Below are 26,331 nucleotides of genomic sequence, written 5' to 3'. Positions count from 1 at the left end.
CAGACACAAATTTGAACCATAGCCTCAGAGAGATGTATAAAGCCAGAAACTGGCACCGGAGCGTTGGTTCGACATCACGAACATGGCGCTTGTTAAGGTTTTAGTCGACTGAGAGAAAGATATGTATTGTTAATGACCATGACCAGACCGAAAAGAAAACATATTTCATTGGTTTTGCTTTTACAAAATACATCTTTAATATATTTTGGGCAAATGGAACCAATCAGCTAGTGTATATATATGTATACATATATTATATTTTATATATAGATTTTATAATTGTATATATGTATGTAAAATCGAAAAAAAAATCGCTTGTTTCTCACTAGTTGCAATTGGGGAGTGGGAAAGGGGGTTGGGGGAAAGGAGGCTGCAACCTTCACTTAGGTATACGGAGTTGATCTGCCAAATTGACAAAAGAAACAGGTCGGTTTGCAAATTCGTTGATCTCCGCGTTGGGGGAGCGACTTCATTTAGTCGGATGCTTCGCGCTGCTGTTGCTCCGATGCGGACTCTGGACCGCTGGCCGTCTCTTCCTCCTCCGAGTAGTCCTCGTCGTGGGTGTGAGTGACCACAGTGGGCGTAGACGGGCGTGTGTGCACAATGGAGCTCTGCAAACAAATAGTAGATTAGATATGGTTGCGCTTGCATTTATATTAATTCCACCTGGGACTCACCGCACGATGCAAATCCTTGGGATCCTTGCCGACAGTCGCGGGCACGTCTGCTACTGCAGCCAAAACTTCATCAGTGCGCGGAGCCGAGCTGAGCTTGGATGCGACGTTGCTGCTGCTGCTGCTGGTGCTGGTGCTGGTGGTGGTGCCAGTGGTGACGGAGCTGCCGGTACAGATACCCTCAAGCGCCGCCGAAGAAGTACTTGACGTTGACGCCGCTGTGGGCGGCGGATGGGCCTGATCGTGGGCGACCGTCGACTCGTGGGGTAGCAGCATGGCCGGTGCACGGAACATATAGGAAAATGGATAATAGATGAGATTGAGCAACGTCGCGGCATAGACATCGGCGTATCGCACCACCTGGCTGGAGAAAAAGGTCTGGCGGGAACCAGAGCGGAATAGGGAGCCCATCATGCCGTACGACATGTCCATTTTGTGTGTCACATCCCGAATGCAGGTGCGCAGCTGTGATATGTCCGGCTTGACCTTGGCACTCGAGTCCAGATCGCGATACAGATCGCCCAGCTTGATGTCCAGATTCTGTAGCTCTGCGAACAGTTGGCACTCATCCGTCCACACGTGCAGCTCGCGCACCAGCTCCGGCACGATGAGGAACGTGCGCCAGCCGCGAATCTTCTTCGACTTGAGTATATCGCCAAAGATGTGATCACCCACATACAGCACATCCTTGCCCTTGGCATTGATGAACTTGGTGAATAGCTCACACGAACCGCCCGAATACACCTGACCCGGCTGCAGTGGCCCAATGTGGGTGCCAATCTTCAATCCGCCCGTCTTCGTGTCCACCTGTCGCAACACCGTGCCCTCGTCGAAGAACAGCGGCTTTCGTGCATCGACCACGATCACATCGAAGTAGCTCTTCCAGTCCCGATGCGGCTCATCCGCAGTCGCTCCGTGAGGAAAGTCAAACAGATAGCTCATTATCTCGTTGGTGTACGTGTAGTCGCTGTTGGTCAGCATAAAGAGCTTTGCGCCCGACTCACGTATGCGCGACAGAACCGTCGGCAGCCGTTTGTCCTTCTTCACATAGTACGCCATATTCTGCAGGAAGGACAAAAGGTTCGGTAAAGTTATAGCACAATCCTTAGTATAGATACAGTTCTTGTTTGTGGTTAATTATTTTGAGATTGGCGGGAGAGAGATTCGATCCTAGAGAGAAATTTCTGTTCTGTGAGAATAGTAAAACCTTCTTCGTCTTCCATGAAGCCCACTTTTTGGAAAACCCATTCTTTATGGCATCCAAATGAGTGCGTATGCTAAAGCCCACGAAAAATGCTTTGTTTTCTTTTTGAATTTTGGGGTAATGGGGGAAGCATCCTTAAAATGATTAATGCTGTATCTGTATATACTCTAAGAAATCTTACGACCCAAATTAATTGTATTTAGCTCTTAAAACTTGGACGTCGATATCGATAGTTCGAAATAAACTTGATCCTTTCGTGGGCTTGGAGGATGGACTTTCCAAATTTCAAGTCTGTGCTAATGATAAATCGCAAGGGGAGCAGAAGATCGTTTCTCGGCAAGAACAAGGTGAACAATGTGACTTAAAAATGAGTTGAGTGCAACATACAATTATTTATTAAAGGGCACTTGGCTCACCTGTGTGGTACGACGCTTCAGATCGCCATCGGAATGCACCCAGTCGACGGCTCGTCGCACGTCCTGGAAAATCGACTTATACGTAAATAGAAAATCACCAGCTTTGATGCCGCGTTCAACGCTGTTGGGTAAACGAGTAGACATAGATAGATAGATAGAGAGTGAGAGAGAGAGAGAGAGAGAGAGAGCGCGAGAGCGAGCGGGAGAGAGTAAAAGAGTGAGAGAGAGAGAGAGAGTTAAAAAGTGGCATGTAGATGTAGACGGGGATACTCGAGTCTTACAAAATGTAGACGTGAGCTTGTCTCAGACTCTTTGCGTGGAACTCACCGAACAAAATCTTTGCTATTGGTAAAGAAATCGGTCAGACAGGCCAGCAAATAGGTTTCGGGCAAGTTGAATAGAGTGTTCAGTACGTAAACCCTGGACTCGTCCAGCTTGAGGAACTTGTTGGGATACAGCTCGTACACCTGGTGGCTGTGGCGGGAAGAGGGCAATTGATTAATTGGGGTTGCGCTAATGCACGTACAGTGAAACCTACTGTTTGATGAACTCAAAGCCATGCACACAAACAAGAATATTGCCATAGGCATCCACCTTCAGCAGATTGCCATAGAGCGTGTCGAACCAGAGGCCACGCACTGGAAATGTTGGATCATATTCGAACTGCAATATCTCCTTTGGATAGCCCATCGAGACCAGACGCTCCTTCACCAAGTTGAAGCCCAGCTGCTCATATTGCGGTGATTTGTATTCTAAATGTTGCAAATTTTCGAAATAAGTGCGAATTACATATGTAGATAATATGAACAGTGGCTACTCACCCGCGAGAGTATAGTCCATGTCGAAGCCATAGTACTTGATATTCTCCAAATGCAGCGATCGGTTCACAAATACTCTGTAATGGAGAGCACAAATGAAGAATTTGAATAACAATTGCATTGAAGAGCTCTAACTAAATAGTACAAATTATGTTTTGCTATAAGTCGCGCTTCTCTTAAATATGTTCACGCGCATTTACATAAACCTTATGGCATCTTATTAACAACAAAGGAAATTGTAGCATAGTCACAGGCATAGACATAAAATATATTTAATTATATTATTTGATAAGCCCCAAACGTGTCTTGCATGTGATTCTGGACCTCGTTTACCATGCCATGTTCTAGCAGCCAAAGTGTGCGCCACTTAAGGTTGGGTCTAGGACCTAGAAGTCTGTGCTGCGGAGCGTGGCCTCGACTCAGCGAAGAGCTGTGTTTGCCATTCGCTTGCTGTAGCTATAGGTTAGAGGAGGCTTAAGGTCAGGCAGGAAGGATTATGTCATGTCCGATTGGTAGCAAAAAGATGCCGCACAGGCAGAGCTAGAGACACAGATCAGAGTTATGATTAAAGCTAGCTGTCTTGCCAGAATGGACTTGAGGAGTATAACTCCAAGCACCCAAGAGTTAGGGACATCAAATTTGGCATTTCGACTCTTGTAGAGCGCACACGTATCCGGAATAGGGCATAGGCATGGGCTACTTTTCGCATAGCCCAGGCTGGACATGGAGCATGTATTTAGTTGCACACAATTCCAGAGTTAGTTAATTGGTTGTTAGTTGTAAATATTTGTGTGCTTTCGAGCTACCATTGACTCGACTCTGACGTCACAAATGGCGCGATTAAATGCGCGCAGGCACTTGATTCGCATTCTCTTATCACAAAATTGCAATTGTCGCCGCTTTGCATCTATTGACTCGGCTCGCGGCTCCCCTTTGGCTGACCCACAGCCGTGTCAGGAGTTTATCAGGGCGCCAACGCGGCAATTGCAGTGCTCAGCTGACGTCAAATGGCATCGAATTAGCGCACATCGAGCTGTGAATTCAGAAATCATATAAAAAACAATCAAGCCCAATGGCATGTGGCACGAATCGATGGCTGCAAAACTGATTTTTGCAATCGCGGTTCGATGCTTACAACGCGCCTGCGATGCGATATATATTGGCCGCAGGCTACGCTTTTGCGGTCAGCAATTAGTGTAAAAAACTTGTTGTGGGCGTTGGCACGCCCCCCTGCTGCTTGCCGCTTGCCGCCTGCCGCCTCCTCACTGACAGTTGTGTGCGCCAGACACGCCCACAAGCGCAGCGCCCCCATTGCGGCAAAACTCATTAGCAGCAGCAACATGGCTATTTTATTTCACTTTTTACTTTGTTGGTCACAAAAAAGTGTAAGGGTAAGCGCAAGGGAAAGGGCATGCGAATTCCATGAGGCAACTTGCAAGAGCTTTGAAATTAAGTTTTATATGTTTAAAACAAACTGATAATGTTGAGCTCTATAAAATTGAGCTTTTAGCTTTAACCATTTCCATTAATTAAGCCAGCTTGCAATTAGTTGTAAAATAAGAGTACAGATTCTAGAAACAAAAGTCAATTAGTTTTTCAAGCTTTATAACAGCTTTAATGTGCTTGCTTAAAAGCTTTGTACGAGTGCCAGGCAAAAGCTTCTACCATTTATATAGAACTATTTATTTCTTTTGGTTAGTAAGAAAGAGTGTGAGAGAGATAGATAGAGAGTGAGATATAGAGAGAGAGAGAGAGCTTCAACTTTTTGTTAAACTTTTTCGAGTGGTTTCGATTGAATCAGGCACGGAATATTCAGATATATTAGCTATTTCCATGAAATCGAGCTTTTTCGATTTAAAGACATATGCCTTTAAGCTTAGCTCGAAGACTTTAAGAGCTAAGAGCAGCAAATTTAATATGTAAGCACTTGTTTAGTATATTAGTATGGGTTAGTATGATACCCATTCAGGTTCTTTACAAAATTAGCTAGAGCATTGTGCAGGCTTTGAAAAGCTGAAAAGAATTTGACAGAAATCATCTAAGCTATTCAAGAAGGTATTTCCCATGTCTTTTGTCTTTGTGTGTTATGTCTGGAGGGAAGAGGCAGCGCGCCATTGGATACAAGGTATCTGCTAGTCGAGCACACCCGTCCAGTTGCTTTTAATTTTTTGTTGTTTGGCAGACAGTGTATGTGTGTGCGCGTTTATTTATTTTGTTGTCCCTTTTGCAATTTGCTTCACTTGAAAATTTGCCAAATAAGCGAAAAGTTGCATCCTTGCCGCTGACTCCTGCTGCTCCTGCTCCTGCTCCTGCTCTGCTGTTGTTGCTGATGTTGCTGATGTTGTTGCTTGTTGTTTAACCCAAATTCGAACAAAGTGCATAAATTTGCGACAGACAGAGAGACGCACACATTTTGGCAGGAGAGAGCAGGCATACAGTTGATGGCTGGAAACTTTAAATTGTTTGCGAAAAGCCGAAAAATGTTGTTATTCATTTAAGAGCAAGCGACGTTGCCAATTTTCTGTTTGTCTCCCAGTATGTTTCTTAGGCCCAAATCAAAAATAAAAAATTAAACATTTTTTCAATTCGGGACATGCGAATGGCGAATGGCGCCCGAAGGCCCCCAAGTTCTCCTAAATATAGCAAAAAATAAATAAATGCAAACAAATTGTCGCTAATCTCGCGATTTCATCTGGCGCTTTAATCTGACGGCTGCTGCTGCTGTTTGTTTTTCGAGTATCAATTAATAAAAATAACTAAGAACAAAACCAAAAAAAATAGAAAGACGGGAAAAATAAAATAAAATATAATTCTAAAAATACCCGGAAAATGCAACGCCATAAATCATGGGGTTTATTTTAGTACGCGTCGCACTTTGGCGATAATTAAATAAATAGAAATGTATTCAAATAAAAAATACGCAGTGTTAAAAGCTTTTCGCCGCCGCGACCTCAATAATATTTTCAAAGAAAAAAGAAATAGGTGCTAACAATAAACACAAATTGATGTATTATTGATTTTGTTAGAGAAACAAATCAATTTGCTTTTCTCTCTCACAGGCTTGCGGCGAGGCATATTCTCCTTTAAAGGATAAATAAAGTTATGATTGACTACTGATCAATACGCGACTTCTAAGGATATTAGAAGTTGATCAGCTTTTTGTTATACTCTCATTCAAAGTCTTATAGACTCGCATGCAATTGCAATAAATGTTAATCAATAGAAAGTCATGACCTGAGCAGACTAATCTGTACGATGATTATATTTGTTTCTATATGTCATATTTACACATATTTTTCATTGATTTTACGATTTGCTAGATTCAATTTGTATACCCTGAAGCCAATATTATTATTAGTATTATGGTTGTGTGTACAGGTATGCAACAGGCAGCAGGAAGCATCGCGATTCCACAAAGTAGACACTTCTGATCAGGGCGACGAGTCGATCTTGGCAGAAGGAAGCATCTTCGATGCTTGGACAGCACCTGGCCATGTATGTCTGGCCGTCTATCTCGGACTCGGACTCGGATTCTGACTTCGTTTAGCATATACGGATGGGTATAGAGTATCTGCTAGTCGGGCAGCCTCGATTAGAGCATTTCTACTTGTTTTTATTAGACCTGACTTATTGTCAAATTTCGCATGTGTTTTGAAATGTGAAAAACGTGGCAACTACACACAGTAGACCCCGGCACTAATACACGCGCATCCATAAACAAGTATTTATGTACTCTGAAATGGCTGGCAACATTGCTTCTGAGCAATATTTATGACCTTGTACAGGCAGAGGGAGAGAGAGAGTGACAGAGACAGTTAGAGAGATAGGGTCAAAGGCCATCAAAATGTTGCAATTGGATTTTATGGATTGGCCGCGCATCGTAAAAACAAAAAAATCCTTGTTACTCAATTCATGCGATCGGCCATTTATTCCAATTGAATAAATATGTATATATATATATATATATTCGGCTAAACAGATACATATATATTGCCCAAGTTCATTGATACAAATAACTTATCACATGCAAAAGGTCTGCGGGAAGAGTATCTTCTCGTTGGGGTCTATGTTTGATCTTTTAGCCATCAGATTTGATATTATTGTTGTTGTTTTTGTAGATTGGCATTTTAATTGGGCTGTTGACATTTGCATTAAACTTACGCTTTGCCATGCTGTCTGTCTTTATTATTGTTATTGTTGCTGTTTCGATTGATTTACAAAATATTTGAAATATTGAAATAAACAGCCGCTTATTCAAAATTTAAGCCAAGTGTAGTGGACGAGGCTCTTTAAAGATACTTTCAATTTTAATTCATAATTATGATATAAGCAATTTAACAACATTGGAAGTTTCTATAAGAAAATGTACGAAAGTTTCAGGCAAATGCGACTAGAAGCACCGAAGTTCATTCAGAGCCAACGCCAGGCTTAGGGTATCTGCTAGTCGAACACTCTGCCTTTTTGTTTTGTATTTATTCTCACAACTTGAAGTGCTCTTAAGGAATTAAAAGCAAATATCTTCATTGGGACAGTTGGGGTTAACTGAGCTCAGTTTGTATCGTGATGAACAGAATTCAAAAGTTTTGTTTTTGGCTTGAAACTTACGAATTTAGTGGTTGTTGCATTGTTGTTGCTTTTGGCGGTATATTATCGTTGTTGGTGTTGTTGTTGCTATTGTTGTTCCTGTTGTTGTTGCTTTTAGCGTTTGGCAGTTGCCGCAAGGTAACTGCATTCAAAGCAGTTCGTGCCACTTCTGCAACGACACCTTCTACCAAAAATTGCTCTTGAGTTTCAGTTGCACTGTGGCATGACAACACTTTGAGATTAAGCTTAAGTTCTTGTTGTTGTTCTTGTTGTTGCAGTTTTTGTGCATTATCGGGCTTGTCTTTTTGTTTTCTAGTAGCAGCGCAGCTCGAACCCGATTTTAATTAAAAAAAAACCAACTCAGCCTCAAAGGACAAATTACATGGCCTAATATAGAGATCATATTTAGTGCGCTGTATTATTAATTAATCATTTTTTTCTGTAACAGGCAGACCTGTCTGTATGTCTGTCCATCTATCTATCTATCCATCCATCCGTTCGTCTACCTGAATGCGACGACCTCGAGGACTATAAGACCGTATCAAGTTTCTTTAAAAATATCGTAGACTTGCCATTTGTACGAAATCGATAGGAAGCGTTATCGAAATCTTTTATTTACTTCATTAAGTAATTCTGAGCGGAAAGCTCAACTTCCCCTGTTGCTTAGATTCGCCTAAGACAACTTAAAATTTCATAAAAATCAGCAAAAAAAAAAGGAACGAAATTAATCAAGAATGCATTTGTCATAGTCGGCCTCAGCAAGCCTTAAGCTTCGTTTCGAGTAGTTTTTGTTGTTGGGGCGAAAGCAAATTTTAAGAGCGAACTTAGAGCTGTGGGCACCCACAAAGTGTGTGCTCGCCCGAAGGACAATGCGATAAACGGCCAGGCGAGTCTGACACGCGCGCCAGGGATGTCAAGTGGCTGTTATTGTGATTATCCTTGCATCGCGCTGCAAACGCAATGACGACCAAAATTCTATACGCTTGCTTCCGCAGTGCCCGCTGCTCGAACTACAGATCCAGATCAAGCATGATAATGACAATATACGCCAATGCTGCCAATTACATTCCCCATGGACATGCCTCACTGGACACTGGACACTGGACTGTGGACTGTGGACTGTGGACAGGAGCTGCACACAATGCAGTACAGGACAGGATAACAGCTTATAATGCTCATGGCACAACAGGCGACAGGCTTTCAATTTTCCAATTGCGCAATTGTCGGGGGCATTGTATAAGTGTGTGCGGGTGTGTGGGTGTGTGTGTGTGTACGTGTGCGGCGCGTGTGTGTGCTATACTGATGTCTAAGCTCACAACAGGCCAGCAAATTTTTCAATTTGCCAAATACCCTACACAAAGATTATACAGATAAAGTCTTGATATATGCAACTCATGCATTTTTATTCAACTGCCTCTCTTAAATTTTTATATTTATATAATTCATTATTCATATTTTTATTATTTTATTTCTCTCTTTTCATTAGAAATATTCTTTTTATTATCATTATTTTAAGTATGTAAGTTATAAGTAGCATTTAAATTTGTTCAAAGATTTCATGTGCTTTCAACGCTTAATATTTCCTTTCAAGGCCCTAAGCTAAACTCCAAGCTTAAAGTTATATCGAATCACTAAATACATTTAATGTTGCCCAAAGCTTTAATGCGCTTTCAAAGCTCATCGTTTCTTTGCTTAATAAACAGCTTGCATAGGGTATTCAAGCGCACTCTTAGCTTTTCCTTTACAGCTACACAACACTGATTTAACGTACTTTGCCCGTAAAACTGACAAATGAATAAGTTTAAATTTATTTAAATTTAATTTATTACATAGAGTATAGCAGCTTTGGCGAGTTGAAGATTATATTGCAGGTTTGTTTTGTTTGGTTTTTTTTTGGCGTCTTTTTTATTTTCCACACTTGCAGTCACGTTGGCGCCAACGTCAACGCTGCGTATGCGTCATATCGCCCATTGTTGGTCAAATTGAGTTATATTACATTTTTAAGTTTATGTTTCGCATTGTTGCAATGTCATCAGCAGCAGTTGGCAATTGAAACACTCAAAGCTGCCACGTGAAAGCCACACAACCAGAGGGTCTTACGGTCAGCTGCATATTGCGCCTGTCACCTGCATATTGATGACGCAAGGTAAACTATTGGGTCCACAATCTAACAGACAGACCAGCGTACATGGCAATGGCCAAAGGGTCTGGTATGCCAATACGATAATTGACTTTGCGAATACAACTCACACCCTCAAGACACACACAAGGCTGTGAGGTAGGAGCAGTTACTCCAAATATGGCATTGCGTTTACATAGTTTACTCTACAGGTAAATAATTCACATTACGAATAAATTTCAGTGTTGCCAACTGGCAAAATGAATTGGAAATCCTAATAAGATTGTTTGATAAGTTTCAAATGAAATTTTTGAATCCATGTTAACTTCATTTCGGCTGCTCATTTTATCCTACAGATAAATAGTTGACGTTTCGATTAAATTTCAGTGTTGCCACCTGGCAAAGTTAAATTACTAATTGTATTCTTAGCTGCCTCTAAGCCAAACATGAGACCAAAACAAAAAAAGAGAAAAAAAAAAATACAATAATTAGCTGTCTTAAACAGTAACTGGGGGCCAAGTAATACTCTGATGCTATACAATCCTGATAGGTAACTAAGTATCTATGGCCATGTATTTGCAGATGGCTTCCGCGATAGAAATGCAACTAAAAATTTCTGCTTTTTGCGTTTATGCATGATGAAAATGATGCTCATTCAATTATCCACAAAAATCTGACGGCATCCAAGCCAATTTCCATTTAATACCCCAGGCTGGAATAAATTGAATTCTCGACCAAGGTCAGTGCGGAAATACCGCACAGGAATCGACAGTTGGTATGTTTGGGTCTCTCTTCAGTATGTGCTTCCAATTAAAATCCAAATTATAAACAAACACCAACGCTTCGCTGGCGAAAACCAGGGAACCAGGGAACCAGAGAGCAGACAGCCGGTAGCTGGCAGCTGGCAGCAGGCAGCAGGAACCTTGGACCTGGGACCACTTGCTGGCCCACATGCGTATCTGTGGTGGCACAATTGGGCGATAATTGACTTAATAAACATAACCACAAAACCAAATAGCCCAACAAACAACCGCACACACACACACACACACACACACACACACGCACAGAAACACATGTGACAATAAAAGTAGCAGGGGAAAATGTAACCTAGTCAACAAAATTGGGCAAGTGCCGAAAACAAGCAATATACTTAAGCAAATGGGGGTGAGCGAGAACAAGAGAAAGAGAGAGACAGAGCGAAAGAGAAGACTGAATAAGATAGAGAGAGTGAGAGAGAGGGAGACCGCGAGAGCAAGTGTGAGAGCAGAAAGAACTGATTATTATAATACAAGGATCGAGGATTATAACAGAATTAAAGAATAAGTAGTTGGCTATAGAGAGATCAAATATAAGAAGGCAAAGATTTGTTTAAAGAGTGTAACAATTTGCAATTTGATAGATGGTTCGAACCAGCAACCAGCCATAAGGTTCGCTGCGTGTAGTTGGTTTTCCACACACTGGAACCCAGTTTTAGGCTTACAATTTGCTTGCTCAAATATATTCTGCACATATAAATCAAATATTTTAATTGTCAATGTAAAATTGCCCGTTGTACTGAAAATATTGCATGCCGTGCATATTTTCATATACAAAATGCGGGCTAGATGTGATCTCTATACGAGTGAGGTCAGATAAATGCAGTGATTGGCGCCAAGGAGGTTATCTATGCTTTGGGCCTGAATCTGCACAAAAGTTATCTATTTTAAGAAAGGGAAATGGTGTGGCTTAAAGTTCGCTTTAAGGTAAAACCAATTTCCAGGTGCGAGGCTTTAGATACGATTCTAGAACAAAATATTGATGAGCTATAGTGTACATTAGAGACAGACATTTAGGCTGGGCAAATAAAAGCATGTTTAGAGGATAATGAAAAAGAAACCCAGGAACTTATAGAATACGCGAAAGAGGAACAAACTGAACAAAACTATACTGAATAGAAGAGGTTTGTGAGTAACTGATGAACAGCTTTGAGACTGAGTTATCACAGAAATAGTTATTCCGGCAAACTAACTACAACTTGTCCATTAAATGTTCTTTGTGGGATATGCAAAAGAGTTCGCATAATTTGTTGACCAGTTCAAACACTTAGCTCAAATAATCCCAATTAAATTTAATTAGTTTCTCGAATTTGCCTGCCGCAAAATGTAGAAATGTGAAATGTCTGCCAATGGATTTGTGTAAGGAAGCATTTAAGCCTGGGTAACCCGGGATCGGTATTGTTGGCTGGTTGAGGTATTTAAAGCACAGTACAATGCGTACAACACAATGCAATTAAGCACACACAGACACACACACACACACACACGCACGCACAAAATGCGACTGGCTGCCTTTTGGGGCCGTCGGAATAGTTCAAGTCCTTTCGAATGGAATAAATTGCGCGTCGGGTTTTAGTTGTCCAAACTGCACTTCGACCAAAACCAAACTGAGGCGATTAGGAATCAAAAAAAAAGAAACGACCTGCTCTATGTAGAACTTATTTACCCCACCCCCGCCACCGCGTGTCCCTTCCTGTTCAGAGATCAAAAAAGTTAGTTGAGAGAGCTGCGTGAGCCGCTGCTCACAGTGTTTGGTGCGTGTGACAACTAAATTTCTCGAATACAAAAATAAACACCAACAGTTCTCTAGTTGAGAATGTGCGACTTAGCGATACCCTACACTTCTGTGTAAACGTTTATAGTTAGCTAGCAAGACCTTAGAACGCATTCCGGCAATGCTTATTCCTTTAAAAATCCTCTATTCAAAATTTAAACTGTTTGATCTCTGATATCACGGCGCATTCTCATACGGATCAGGAAACTATACGCCATATACTATTTGAAGCTGGCAATATGCCTGCTGTTATGCTCGCTTTTAACGGGTATAGGGTATTAAAAATGTTCGCACTTTCAATTTTCAAGCAGCGGCCCATTGCGTGCGGCCTTGGGGCAGAGCACGTTTCGCTAGGCGATGGGGTAGCGGGGGTTATTTGTTGCTTTATGACAAGGGATGATAGAGGGGAGAGGGAGGGGGGGGGGGTGGGGTGGCGCATCTGGTCGCTATATGGCGGTATTGTCCGGGAATTTCAATTGATTGAGGTCGGCTTAGCATGTGAATGGCGGGGTTAATTAGGCAACAAGGGCTGCCAGGCACCCCTCAATAATGGGGCAGCAACCCCTCCGACTGCTGCCCAAGGGCAATCCTCGGTACTTGTCGTTGCTCAGCTCCTCTTCCACTTGTCCAGTGGATGCTGTCGGCCAGCGAGGGACAAAGGCCCAACTAGTGAGCGGCATGATTCTCATTAATCAAATAAATAAATAAAGGTAAATTAAATTGTTTGTCATTGTTGCTCTTTTCGCTTGTTGCCATATCCATTTTTTACTGTCTTTCTTTCTCCCTCTCTCTCTCTTCCTCTCTCTATCTCTTTCTCTCTCTTAGTCAGATCTAATCTAATTGAGAGCAGCTGGTGGATCGGTGCGAGTCGCTTTTGTGGCGTGAGAAATTTAATATGTGAACAGCTGAATGGACACGCTTTTGAAGGAAGCGCATCCGGAAATGCTCAAAAGCAGCAATTGCTAAATAAATCAAATAGTCTGCAAATTTAATATATACATTAAGCTGGCTGACTGAACATCTTCGCATGTGACGCGGTTTCGAACAACTTCCATCCGAAAACGTGAAAAATTAACGGAAAACGTTTGTAAACAACATATTCTTCTGTTTTCCATCTGAATTTTTTGTAAAAGTGTACAACACGTCTCAAATGAATTTCCACAAAGATCGATCATAATCCTGTTAAATAGATTAAAGAGACGTGTTGCACACTTTTACGAAAAATTCATTCCGTCGGGCTCAAGTTAAATTTTCATTGGATTCAAATTCATTGAGTATTTCCCAGAGTTCAAAAACTGTTCTTGCAAATGTTCATTTTCATGCCATTGACATTAAACACATCTTTTAAAGTCGAATCAAACTACTTTTAAATGTGATGCAACGATTGCAGCAAGTCCAATCCGCCGAATGTGGCGCAAAGTAGTTCGGTGAATGCGTGGAAATGGAAATGCGTGAAATAAGAGCTTGCGCCAAGTATATTGCAGAAGCAGATATCCAAACTGAAATAACAATATTTAAATGTCATGTCCATGCTACGCCATGCTATTCAATTAAAATAACTTTATTTGGCAGCACTTGAAATAACTTTTAGGGATCTCTCTTTTGGTTCTTCTCCTCGATTAAAACTAGATTCGCAAAAGAGTGCTAAATAAATATAATTACAAGGGAGCTGCAAACAAATTGAATTGCTGAGCGCACACGTTTTTTGTGCTCAACCTCAAGTGTCTTGAATATGTTTAATTATTGCCACTGTCGTGAGGCTGGCACTACAGAGTCGTCCTGGCTCGAGTCCTGTAAATCTCGGCTAGCACGTAAACGTTGGCGGTTTTGAATGCCAGCTGAAAGCCAAGTTTGGAAAACCTGCCAACCTGCACGGTAATTTTCCACTTTTTTTTCCGCTTTTTACACGGGCATTTTGGTTATTTTTTGCGGCGTCGTAAACGTGACGTGGTGGCAGGCGGCAGGTGGCAAGTGGCAGTTGGGTAGGCAGGCAGGTGCTGTGGGCGTGGCCATTGGGCTGGCTACTCTACAAATGTTATTTCCATATTAATGACGCACATAGAAATGTTATTGTGCAAAAGATTGTCACATTTGCGCAGTGGCCACGCCCAGTTTAGCCTATCATGCGAAATAATTCTCAGTAAAATTACTGAAAATGATTTCAAATTTCTTGTTAATTCATCAAATTCGCAATTCTGCAAGGTTCAATTAGTTTCAATTGACCTTCAATTTTTAGTATTAGTTTGTTTTTCACGCTTTTCATCGCTGTTTTCCGCGGAATTCAAATGGAAAATGCGTGACGAAAATGTGAAATCTTTCTCATTAATTAGACGTATGGGTAAACAGACACAAATTTAAAAAAAAAAATATATATATAAATATAATAAATGTCAGCGAAACTTAAATATCCATATCGGTATTAATCAAAAGTTTAATGCGAATTCTGATAAACATTTTTGATACAGAAATGGATATTACTTGATAAGGATTATGCCCTTCACCCATTCAAAATAGCTTTAAGCCGAAGTCGTGGCTTTTGGAAAATGTTTTTAATAGCCAATCGCATATATAATATTTATTCGACATACAGACAGGACGAAGAGCTGGGTCTATCCGTCTGTATAAACGCGTGAATCTCGAGAACTACAAAAGCGATAGACCTTAAAGTTTCAATTATAAATTCTTTAGAATCATACGCGATCCGAATTTATCACTTTTGCTTAATATATGCACCCATTCTCATAATATCGATGAAAATCGATATTAAGTGCTGGCTTTAAGAGCACGAATAAAGAATATTTCACTGTTTTGATAGCGTCCACCGATTTCTCCGAAACAATTACCATACTTTTTTTGGTTGGGCCTTGCGCCTTGATATGTTCACACTTCTGCATGCCATTTTTAAGCACTGAAAGTCGGACTTCAAGCACCGAAGTTAGTCGAGAGTGCATTTCCCATGAAAAGTGCAGTGCAATGGGCATTTGCCTCATTTGCATCAGCCGTACGTTTTTGTCCTTTATGCTGTTTCAACGTTAACATTAAGAGATGGAACTAACCAAAGCTCAACTCATGCCAGAGACATGAAATTTTCCATTCCATTTTGCCCCCCTACCATCACTTGCGTGACCCTGTGACCATCCATAGATAGCATTTATGAATGTTGGAAATTGTATTTCTCATTAAGCCGCAGAGCAAATCCATTTGCAGTAAGTATTATTTTCACTGCTCATGTGCAGAGGCCTGGAAAAGCCTGCATAAATTACGCGTCGTCCGGGCATCCGCAATAATAATAAAATGCAAAAAAATGTTTCAAAAAAAAATACAATCAACTAACAATAACAATAACAATAACAACAACAACAACATAATTAATTGGGTTTCACGAAAAAATCGCAACGTTTTTGTTCATGCGAATATATACATATATAGATTTAAAATCGCCCACGCAAAATGTCATAAATATCAAGGTTATCCATAAAAATTCAAAAATAAAACTATCTAAAAAAAAGTTCACACAGTAAAAAATGTAAAGTGAAATGCAAATTGCATTAAACTCTTGCTGCTACAGTTGCTGCAACATTTGCCGCTGCTGCTGCTGCTGCTGCTGCTGCTGCTGCTGCTGCTGCTGCTGCTGCTGCTGGTGATGTAACGGGGGTTTCCGTTTCCGGCATCGCGAAAAGTTGCAAGCATGCGACTACGTGAGCCCAAGCCAAGTGGCCAATTCGTAGATGCAAGCGGCAGGGACTGCTGCTGGGTTGGGGTCTGGTTCTGGTTCTGGTTCTGGGCCTGGGCCTGGGCGTGGGGTATGGCAATGCATATAGCCTTTTGATTTAAGACAATGTTCCTGGGGCATTGTTTGCAATTGTGCTGCATGCAAAACAGGTGCACGGTCACGTTTGGCGACTCAACTCAGCGACAAAATGGCGCCCGGGCAGAGCACGTGCTCATTTTTCTTCAAAGTGTGGGAAGAAGCAGCAATTTCGCAGCAAAGGGACTCTCTAGAGTATGAAATGCAAATCGAAAAGCAAAACATAAACGTTGCCAGCGAAAATCACATAAATGTCAATTTACCTGATTTACGACATTTACCTCCCAATGAAATGCCTCTTCGCGGCAAAGAGGCCGAGGGGTTCGCGGCGCTTGGCTAGCCATGGTTGGCTAATCAGCATTGATTAGTAGCGGAGATTAGTCAGACCGCATGTAAAACTCATGTGCGCAGAAATTAACATTAATTGGCAAAATGTAGAAATTGGAAGGGTACACAAAACAAAAAAATCAGGGGGTGGAAAAACTAGAAAATTATCGAAATTGCGCATACGACGTGCGTTGCCGGCGACGACATCAATTAGGCAGGCTGCCAGCTTTTAATTAAGAGATAGAGAGCGAGAGTGCAAGAGAGAGAGAGAGAGAGAGAGCGAGAGCGGAAGGCATGGCCAAGGGCATGTTAATAACCGCAAACTGTCAACATCCTACCCCAAACGCCACGCCTCCCCTGACAACACGCACGCCTCGAAATATGCAACAACTTTCCACTCGCAGAGCAAGGTGAAAGTCAGAATGTGCGAGTGCAAGATGCAAATCGGGGCAAACGGTTTTGGTTTTGGCTTTGGCTTTGGGTTTAGGTTTGGGGGCCAGCTTAACCCCATTGATGGGACTTGAGCTTTTAGAATAGTAAAATATGACATGAATAATATATGTGTTTCTAAGAGTATGAGACGACCTCAGCTTGATGGAATGATCGATTGAAATATTGATAAGATAACGCTTGGGCACGGAAAGTTTGACAGATAGCTTGAAAGCCAGCGAAGAGATAAGCATATGCGAGTTAAACCCCTACGGATATTACGCATAAGATTAAGGGCAAGCTGATAGAACAGTCGCCGGCATTTCCCAACACTGAACACAAAGTCTGACAGGTAACACAATTTTGTCAGCTTAATATAAGATGCTCGACCTTTGAATTACAGTTATTCATATGAATAAAGAAATGACGGGCATTACCTACGTGATTGGGCGATTTGGTGTTGTAAGCGCATGCGTTTTACAACACTATATACGCAAACGTGATATTTATGCATTCTTTTTCTACTTCTTAGAATTGCTTGTGACTTGTTCACCTAACTAAATCCTTCCACCTGTCAGTGAATTAATACGGTTACGGTAAACAATGTTATCAGTTATCAGCTTTGTGATTAAACGTATATAAAATCTATTCACAGATACGCTGCACGCAGTAAAGATCAACATACCATCCATAAATATGGATATTGTCTGAACAGGAGGCAAACTAGATATCAAGCAATTAATGCGACTGTCTCTGTCTCTCACACAAGTGAGAGAATTTTATGCGCTGTCATAAAGATAAAACCAAAAGCTATTCATCCGTAGGCATAATTCATAGAATGCATTTGGTTGCTATCTTAACGAAGCTTGACGATACTTGACGAAACTTAACAGTGACTGTTGTTGACTCAGCTGATAAGACATTGGATGTAGGTGATGCATTGTTGTTATTGTTATTGCTGTTATTGTTGTTGTTGTTGTTGTTGTTGTTGATGTTGTTGTTGTTGCTGTTGTTGCCATTGCTCACCTGTGTCCCAGCTGACGCTTGTGGCCGTGATAGTTGCCGTCGGCGCCCAGGTGTAGCCCATTGAGCACCGACTGATCTATGTCCGTTTCCCCAATCGTTTGTGTACGTTCGCGTGTTCCGGAATTGCTGTTGTTGCTGTTGCTGTTGCTGTTGTTATTGTTGCTTTTGGAATGTGACTGTTGCATTTGTTGCAGTTGTTGCTGTTTAAGCGGCATTTTCGTCAGTTGGCTACTGCTGCAGCTGTTGCTACTGTGTCTGGTTAGCCAAAGGTGCCAAAGAGCAATGCCAGCAAAATTGCGACGACGCGTCGTTGCCGATAACCGACGTGACTTCAGAGCACTCGAAAAGCACAGCTCAGCAAGCCAAATGGCGAGAGCGTGACAGAGTGAGAGTGGAGCAAAGAGAGGGAGAGAGCGTTCGTGCGAAATGTGTAATATGTGGCGCCTTATCAGCTGCCAGTGGAAACGTCACGAAGCTATGCGCAGACAGCGCAGCAGCAGCAGCAGCAGCAGCACCAGCAGCAACAACAACTGCGTCTGATTTTGGAATGATCTTGTGAGTGGGCAAAAGTTCTGCCGTCCGCTTTTGTTATTGTTTGGCGTTGCTTTTGACAATTAATGCTTATCAGTATAACACAACATAAGATACACACACGCACACAGAAAGCAAGACACACGAAAAACAAAAAAAAAATACAAATGTTTAATAAAAATGAGTTTGTTTATAGACATATATACATATATGTATATATATTTTGTTTGCCTTTTGCTGTGCAGAGTTTATGACGAGAGCAACAATTTCGGTCAACGTTCGAATTTCAACTGACGGCGGCGTCGACAGCGGCGCTCAGCGAATGCAACGTAGTAGAAATGGGAAGGAAGCAGCAGCACAAGCAACAACAACAATAACAAAAGCAACACAACCAAACGGCAAATAAGCAAAACTCAGAGAACGAAGGCAGCTGAGCGACGCGCGCATGCTCTCTCTCGCAGCAGCGTCGCTGTCGAAAGCTCTCCGCATTTGCGTGTCAAAGAGTAGGCGCGCGTAGCACAGCTGTGTGCTAGTATTTTCTGCCGTGGTCGTGGCTCTTGTTGTTGTTGTTGTTGTGTTGTTGTTGTTGTTGCCGTCGTGTATTTGAGTCGTTGTTGTTTTAATGCTTTTTTATGCAATAAACACAAAGTTGTTTGGCTTTTATTTTGACTGCCACTCTTCTTGTCGAGAGCATTTTAGCTTTAACATGCCTGACGGTCAGGGTGAAAAAGCTTGGCCAAGTGTTAACAAACTGTGACTAAGTCGCATGTATAAACATACATATATGTACATACATATGCACATATCTGCAAGCATGCATGCCGTTATCTTCTCTCTATATATATGTAAATCTGGTTATCCGGACTGATTGATTGAGCAAGCTGTAGACGGGGTTTTAGGAAATTTCACCTGCATGCGTGGAAAAAGCGCGAAAAACTGTTGAATGAAACTTTTATGTCTACTATCCGATTATACCAAAACTCACTTTTAAAGATGTTTATTAAAAATGTGTGTAAGAGTTGTTTCACACTTCTCGGAAAATCAATTCCGCTTGGTGGAAATGTCGGTCAAAGATTTGGTGGTTGCAGTTCTAATTCATTTCCAAGAATTGTTATGAGGACAGTCTGTGGTTTTGATAAAATATCACCAAATAGAGCATTCAAAATTCGGTTTGCTTGTGCTTGTTCGTTTTGGCGCTTCTGCTTGCTTTTTATCTTCACGCCATAAAGCGTAGACAAGTACACTCAAAAATAGCTGGGACCTAGGAAAATTTCAAAGTGCTTGTCGGAAGACAAGACATTTGAAAGCAAATGAAAAATTATAAGTACCGCAAACAATAGACAGCACGCACGCACACGCACGCACACAAACACGTTAAATCAGCTTGAGCCTGGGCGTGTGATTTATGCGTGGGTTTGTGACTCGGCTAAGCGGGCCTCTCTCAGTTCTGTTGTTGGAAAGTGAAACGCGTTTTTCAAATATGTATACATACGCATATGTCTGTGCGTGTGTGTGTTTGTGTGTGTGTGTGTATCTTTAGAGCCGATAAGCTCTATGAATTCGTTTGTTCACAATAACAAGTATACGCATACATGCATACATATGCATGTGCTTACATACATAATTAAGTTGGCGTTCGGGCTATGCAAATATAATTTGAATTCGTTGACACCTTTGGCTGACAAATTGGCTTCGATTTTCGTTTACATTTTATGTAGTCACAGTGCAGACAAAAATTCAGTCTTTCATGAATTGTCTTAAAAATGTTTTTCAAATCAGAGCAATTTGATTTGTATTTATATTCGTGTCTATTAGTTGTATTAGCAAAACATATTTAAATATTTAAGCTTTAGCCCTTTTGATGTCCTGGTAATAGACAATTCTGAAGGTTGCTCTTATCGAGCACACACTGTAGTATACTCTCGCATGCATTATTTAGCATATGAAATGTTTGGTTTTTAAATATTCGCCTGAACGCAAACATTTTCCACCCACTGTAGGCTCAATTATACTAATGATTTGTTGAGTGTGTCTTCTACGTGGATTCATAAATATTTTATTAGCTCAGAGGCAGCTTGTCCTTCCCATTAACGGAGACACACAAATTTGAATCTGTGCCAATCTGTATATCATAATTTAAATAATAAACTAATTGGAGGCACGCTTATGACTTTTTTCTTGCCTCTCGATTAGTTTTATTAGCATATTAATAGAATGTAACAAATGTTGACAGCTGGATTAGAATATTATTTCTGAAAGTTGGTTAAAACGATTTCAACGAAATATTTACATATATTTCTAAAAAATTGGTTAAAAATCTTTCCCAGAAATCTATGTACATAGAGGCTGCAAATCGGCTCCAATCGAATATCATTTTCTCATTAATCATGAGCCGAACCAGCAATCGAATTGGAGCGAACCCACTCACAGGTTCCCGAACCGAATCAAACATGGATATATTAACATACATATATGTATGTATGCATGCAAGTATGTATGTATGTATTTAAATGCCACTCAAGTTTTACATAATCGCAGCTATGACTTGCTTAATTCCGTTTAATTTTAGCTATGACAACTTGAATAAAATGAATCACATTATTCACAATTTGCTCGCATTCTACAATGCAGTCCGATTATTCAGTTGATGTGTATTTATGCTTGGATTCGACTCATTCTCTCATCTGTTTATTTACTCCCAGTTCAGATGGCTTTTCAATTTTAAAGATTGGACGATTTAAGAGCTAAGCAGAAACAAATATCAGCAGCCACAAGCATCGAAATCGAATTCCATTGAACGAAAACAAAAATAGGCAAACATTGGCACACATCAACTGCAAATAAATGCTTATGCTTCGACCCGAAGACACAGCTATCAGAAGCGAGTGTGTTATGGAAGGGCGGACAGGGGACGGGCCCGGTGCTAGGCATAGGGTTAGGGTAGGCTAGGGTAGGGTATTCAAACAGACAACAGCCGCGAGCAAAACAGTTTGCTGTGTGTCAATTTCAGCTGCATTAGATGTCAAATTCAACAGACCGCCAAATGCAAAGATCAGACTGCTTTATACGCATATACATGCATACATATGTATACATTACACACAGATACATATAGATGCATATGTATATAAGTATGCATATACACGTACCTGCTGTCTAATTGGAAAATGCAGTTGACACTCGCCCAAAGTGCCCACTTAAAAGTTTACGCCTTGAAAACTGGTTAATAATATGACACCAAAAAGAAACGGTTTGTATATGCACGACGCCGCACTTGCAATACCCTTTCAACGATTCGTGATTCATGTTAACTTATTTTGATATCCAAACAAGTTTGTTTTCCACAAAAGTCTTATGATGAAGTTTTCCAATATTAAAATATCTTAAAAAACATACAAACTGTTCACGCAAAATATAACTTCTGACTATATAGCTCATATATATATTTGGTATTATTGTTGCATTTGGCTAGGATACTCTGTTAGACCAAATAAGTTATTCAGCTATTAGCTCAGCTTTCGCCCGATAGTTTCTTTGACAGCTTAATGATATAGCAATCCGATTCGTTCCAGATTTAATATAAGAATGTCGGAACCGAGTTTTCCCATCGAAGGCGAAACACACTCGCCTCAATTCAATATTAATTGGATTAAATATGTGGCTTCTCTTGCAAGAGTATATGGAGTTCAAGCTACGTAAGCAGTTTTTCCAAATAGTTTTCCTCACTGTCACAAACCAGCCGAGTAAGCCAAGGCAATCGAAGTGAAGTGTATTGAGAAACTACGTGCCCGCTCTTATGTAAATACGCCTCCGACTAGGCCCACTGATGTGCGTTGTTGTTGCTGTTGTTGTTGTAGCCGAGTGTGTTCTACTGCTGTTTGTTGTTAGTCTGTCTGTCGCCTCAGATAAGGCGATAAGGTAAGGCAGCAGTTTTGCATTCGGCGGCATTGGCCCTGAACAGGTTAAATTCCAGCTATGTGGGCAGCGCGATTAGCGCTCTCCACAAAAGTGTGGAGCACAAAGCAACAAAGCTAGTGCTGTGCGATACACTGAGAGAAATGGAGGTATACGAAAATCTAAGCACTTATCTTTAACATGATTCTTTGCGATAAGTATTTGTGTTATTATTTGTAATTTATAATTGCAATACTGCAAGCCTCAGATACTTATCAATCCAACAATTGTATCTATCAAATATGCTTAAATAAATGCAAGGGTTCGAACTGAGTCGCCCTCAAAAGTTGTTTTTTTACGAGCAAAACTTATTTTTCATATGAGATTTGTTTATAAATAATTATATTGAAAGAGAGATAGAGGGAGAGAAAGAGAAAAAAAGAGAGAGTGCGAGAGAGAGATAGAAATATATATATATATATAGAGAAAGGGGGAAAGAGAAAAAACAGAAAGAGAGTGAACACAATTTAAAAGCTGAGCTAAACTAATTAAGATAATATAATAACGATATATATATACATATATATATCTATACAGGTAAGTATATACTATGTATCTGATGCATTGGACTCTAGTTAACCTTGACACTTACTGAGCTCGTAAGCACAGAGCCCCAACGACCTAAGCAGAGACTCAGGTGGCTCTGTTGGGCGCACTTTGAATGGCCGCCGACTACAGCCTGACCTATGTCACCTGCTGTGACAGGGTTAAGTAAAAACAACAACAAACAATTACAGCAGCAACAACGACAAGTGTCGCTGATGATAAGAGCTTGGGGCTAGTCTTGGCAGCCTAATGAGCAAAGGAGGCGACACTCAATGTCAGCCCCACGTTGAGTTTATTAACCGTAATCGTTGGATCTCGAGTCCCGGCACGGTGCTTATGTGACGTCACATGGTCTCAATACAAGGTAACGCTAGCTGGGGAGCTGTGGGGCAGCGAATATTGCCAATGGAATTTGCTGCTTGTGGTTGAACAATACAATGTAGTTAGACGACCTCCTATATCTGATGGATATATATATACATAGATATATCGATAGTTGTGGAGGAGGTTTTACTCTGAAAGGCGAAGCCACTTGAGCTTGAATTAAAGATACAATGTTGTGAAATAGTAAAAGGGATATGTGAAAAAAGTTTTAAATCGGTTTGACAAAAAGGAAAGAACAATTTCACCTAAATTTCACTTGTGAAGGTGGAATATTTTAAAGCATTTCTCTTCCACTTCTTAGGATATTATAAATATTACAGGTATTCGACATTATGTAATATATACCCCCCACATTCAATATTGATAGAGCATAAGATATTCGGTGTGTAATTGACGGGTGACTTTTCGACTTACCTGTGAGCCGCATGGCGATAGTATTTTTTTGGTACCGAAAACGGGCCGGGCGTATTGGGTGCTGAGTCGCTCATTTCGCACTGCAAAAGATACAATAAAATGTATTTATGTGGAAAGGGGTGGGCGAAATTGCATAGATTTATTGCAGTGCCACAAGGCTGCACACACACACACACACACACGCACACACACACAACATCTTGGGTTAGCTGCATGTGACAAGCGATCGAATAGAAAGCAGTTGTTAAGAAGGAGAAAACGATGCAGCAAAAGCAATTAAGTGCACAATAGGACATCGGAGCAGGGCAAAACATATGCTCCTGCATGTGTGAGTGTGTTTGAGAGAGAGAGAGAGTGTGTGTGCGAGTGTGTGCGTGTGTCTGACTGACACAATTGGTACAGAAAGCTAATGAGCTTTGCTGCAACTGATTGATATGCATATGTCTGCATACCGAGCGTGTGCATGTGTGTGCTTGTGTGTGCTTGTGTGTGCTTGTGTGGGTGTGTGCGTGCTGCGTCACAGTCTCTGGGCACTCTCCCGCTCTCGCTTGCGCTCTCTCGCGCCTCGTACTTACTTGATAGGGCATGTCGTAATACTCTCTTGTGAACTGAGCTTGAGCCTGAGCCTCTGCCTGTGCTTGGGCCATGCTGCTGGCGACGGCTGCTTCTTGGGACGACATTGTTGTCATTCTGCTTAAGCTTGTCGCATATGTGCAGAAGCTTTCAGTATTGTTTCCCCTTCTCGTCTGTCCACTGCTGTTCCGCTTGCTCTGACGTTGATAATTTGAAGCGCTGCGGCTGCGGCTGCTGCTCAGTTGGCGCAGCAGGGCGTCGCAATAACTAATTTTCTCTTTAACTGTTCTTGTGTGTGCTTTGTCTATTAGAGTTGTTGTTGCTCTTGCTGCTGCTGCTGCTGCTGCCGATGCTGTTGTTGTTTTTGTTGTTGCTTTTGTTCCGCCTGCTGCTGCGCTAGTTGTAGTTATTTTTTTAGATGTCGCTGTCGTTGTTTGGATCAACTGCAAATTGCGTAAGGTCTTCAACACTTGCGGCACGTTAACAAAAGCCATGGATCGGCGCAGTTGCGAACAAAACTAACTACAACAATACTATGCCAATGCATGTGTATCTGTGTGCGTGAGCGTGTGCGTGTGCGTGCGAGTGCGAGTGTAAGTGTGTGAGTGCATCTGCTTGTTTGTGTGTGTCTCTAGTTATGCGTACAATTTCAATTTGTATACAGCGCTTACAAAAAAAAAAAAAAAAAAAAAAAAATTTTTTTAATTTAACGAAAACAAATTTTTAGGAGGCCTTAACACGAAAATCATTTGGCGGGAATTACATTCGCCAGCCGAAGGTTTCATTGATATTGCATACTTTGTGGCACAGCACAAATGTATGGCAACTGCTGACTTTTGACGACAAAACGAAACATTTTTGCATTGATAAACAAAAATTGGCCAACTAGATGTCGAAACTGTTTTCAAGACAATCAACAAAATAAAACAAAACAATGAAAGATGAAAAAAAAACAACTACGTAATTTCAACTGCGAATAACATATTAACATGTGCACGCAGTTCGATGCAGTTAAATACAGGCACAGCGTGTTAAATATTTATCTCAATTATACGTGTTAACAGTGCACTTAATTAACGGTAACATGAACAAAAAAAAAGCAATAACAAGAGAAACGAATAAAACAGAAGCCACAACGAAATTGCAAGCAAGCGCATTTTACTTGCTCTGCCTAAAAGTATGCTGTGCAAATTTGACTGCACTTGTGCGCACTCAATTAACTGTTATACAGATGTGCGCATAATTATTTATGTACGTGCACATATGCATGTATGCATGTATGCATGTATGTGCATAGCTGTTATTGCTGCTGCTGCGCTTTTTAGTAATGAAGCGGACGATGGACTGATTGCAAAAACAAAACACAACGCTGTACATACATGTATATGATATGAGGAACAGACTAATATATCGATCTATCAATTGTGCGAGCGGGGGCCGCAGTAATACATACATATGTATACATATGTATGCTTAGACGGGTGTCTAAAAATAAGATTCCATAGGCCATGGGCCGCTTGCGTGTGCGGCAACAGCAGCAGCAATAACAACAACAACATCAACAACAACAACAACAACAACAACAACAACAACAACAACAACAGCAGCAGCAGCACGGTCAACACATGAGTCATCATTTACAGTTAGCAGTGAATTTTCACACCATTTAATTAGGCAAAACACAATTTGAACAAATAATTGAGTATTTGTTTAACTTGACAGCATGCACACTACAAAACTCACACGCTTTATATACACACAGACACATGTATTATGTATACCTGTTACAGTTAGTCGTGTTAGTATATTGACTTACAATCGCACACTTAACTGTTTAGTTTTATGCTTGAGTTTTTTTTTGGCATCGCACTTTGCACTCGTCTTTCGCTGCACTATCTAAACGCAGGTCACGTTGTTTTAGAAATTGTTCTC

The 26,331-nt window shown here is 41.0% G+C and overlaps 1 protein-coding gene across 3 annotated transcripts; it reads right to left on the bottom strand.

Annotated features, from left to right (window-relative positions):
• Nucleotides 1–233: 233 nt before the first annotated feature.
• Nt5b (5' nucleotidase B) lies at nt 234–26,331 on the bottom strand. 3 transcript variants are annotated; one of them, XM_032439556.2, is made up of 9 exons: nt 26,216–26,331; nt 24,402–24,842; nt 23,827–23,906; nt 3,116–3,189; nt 2,833–3,046; nt 2,622–2,768; nt 2,295–2,415; nt 678–1,736; nt 234–611 (listed from the first exon to the last, which is right to left on the bottom strand). In XM_032439556.2, the coding sequence occupies exons 2-9, from the start codon at nt 24,513–24,515 to the stop codon at nt 474–476; spliced, it is 1,947 nt and encodes a 648-aa protein (XP_032295447.1). In that variant the 5' UTR covers nt 24,516–24,842; nt 26,216–26,331; the 3' UTR covers nt 234–473. The 3 variants fall into 3 exon arrangements, with proteins under 3 accessions (XP_032295447.1, XP_032295446.1, XP_015024580.1); XM_032439555.2 differs by having other exon boundaries at nt 24,402–25,065; nt 26,216–26,313; XM_015169094.3 differs by lacking the exons at nt 23,827–23,906; nt 24,402–24,842; nt 26,216–26,331 and adding an exon at nt 17,998–18,794.

This window comes from Drosophila virilis, chromosome X, assembly GCF_030788295.1.
Source record: "Drosophila virilis strain 15010-1051.87 chromosome X, Dvir_AGI_RSII-ME, whole genome shotgun sequence".
Lineage (NCBI taxonomy): Eukaryota > Metazoa > Arthropoda > Insecta > Diptera > Drosophilidae > Drosophila > Drosophila virilis.
Note: the sequence above shows the minus strand (reverse complement) of the source record. Positions and strands in the feature narration are given on the sequence as shown.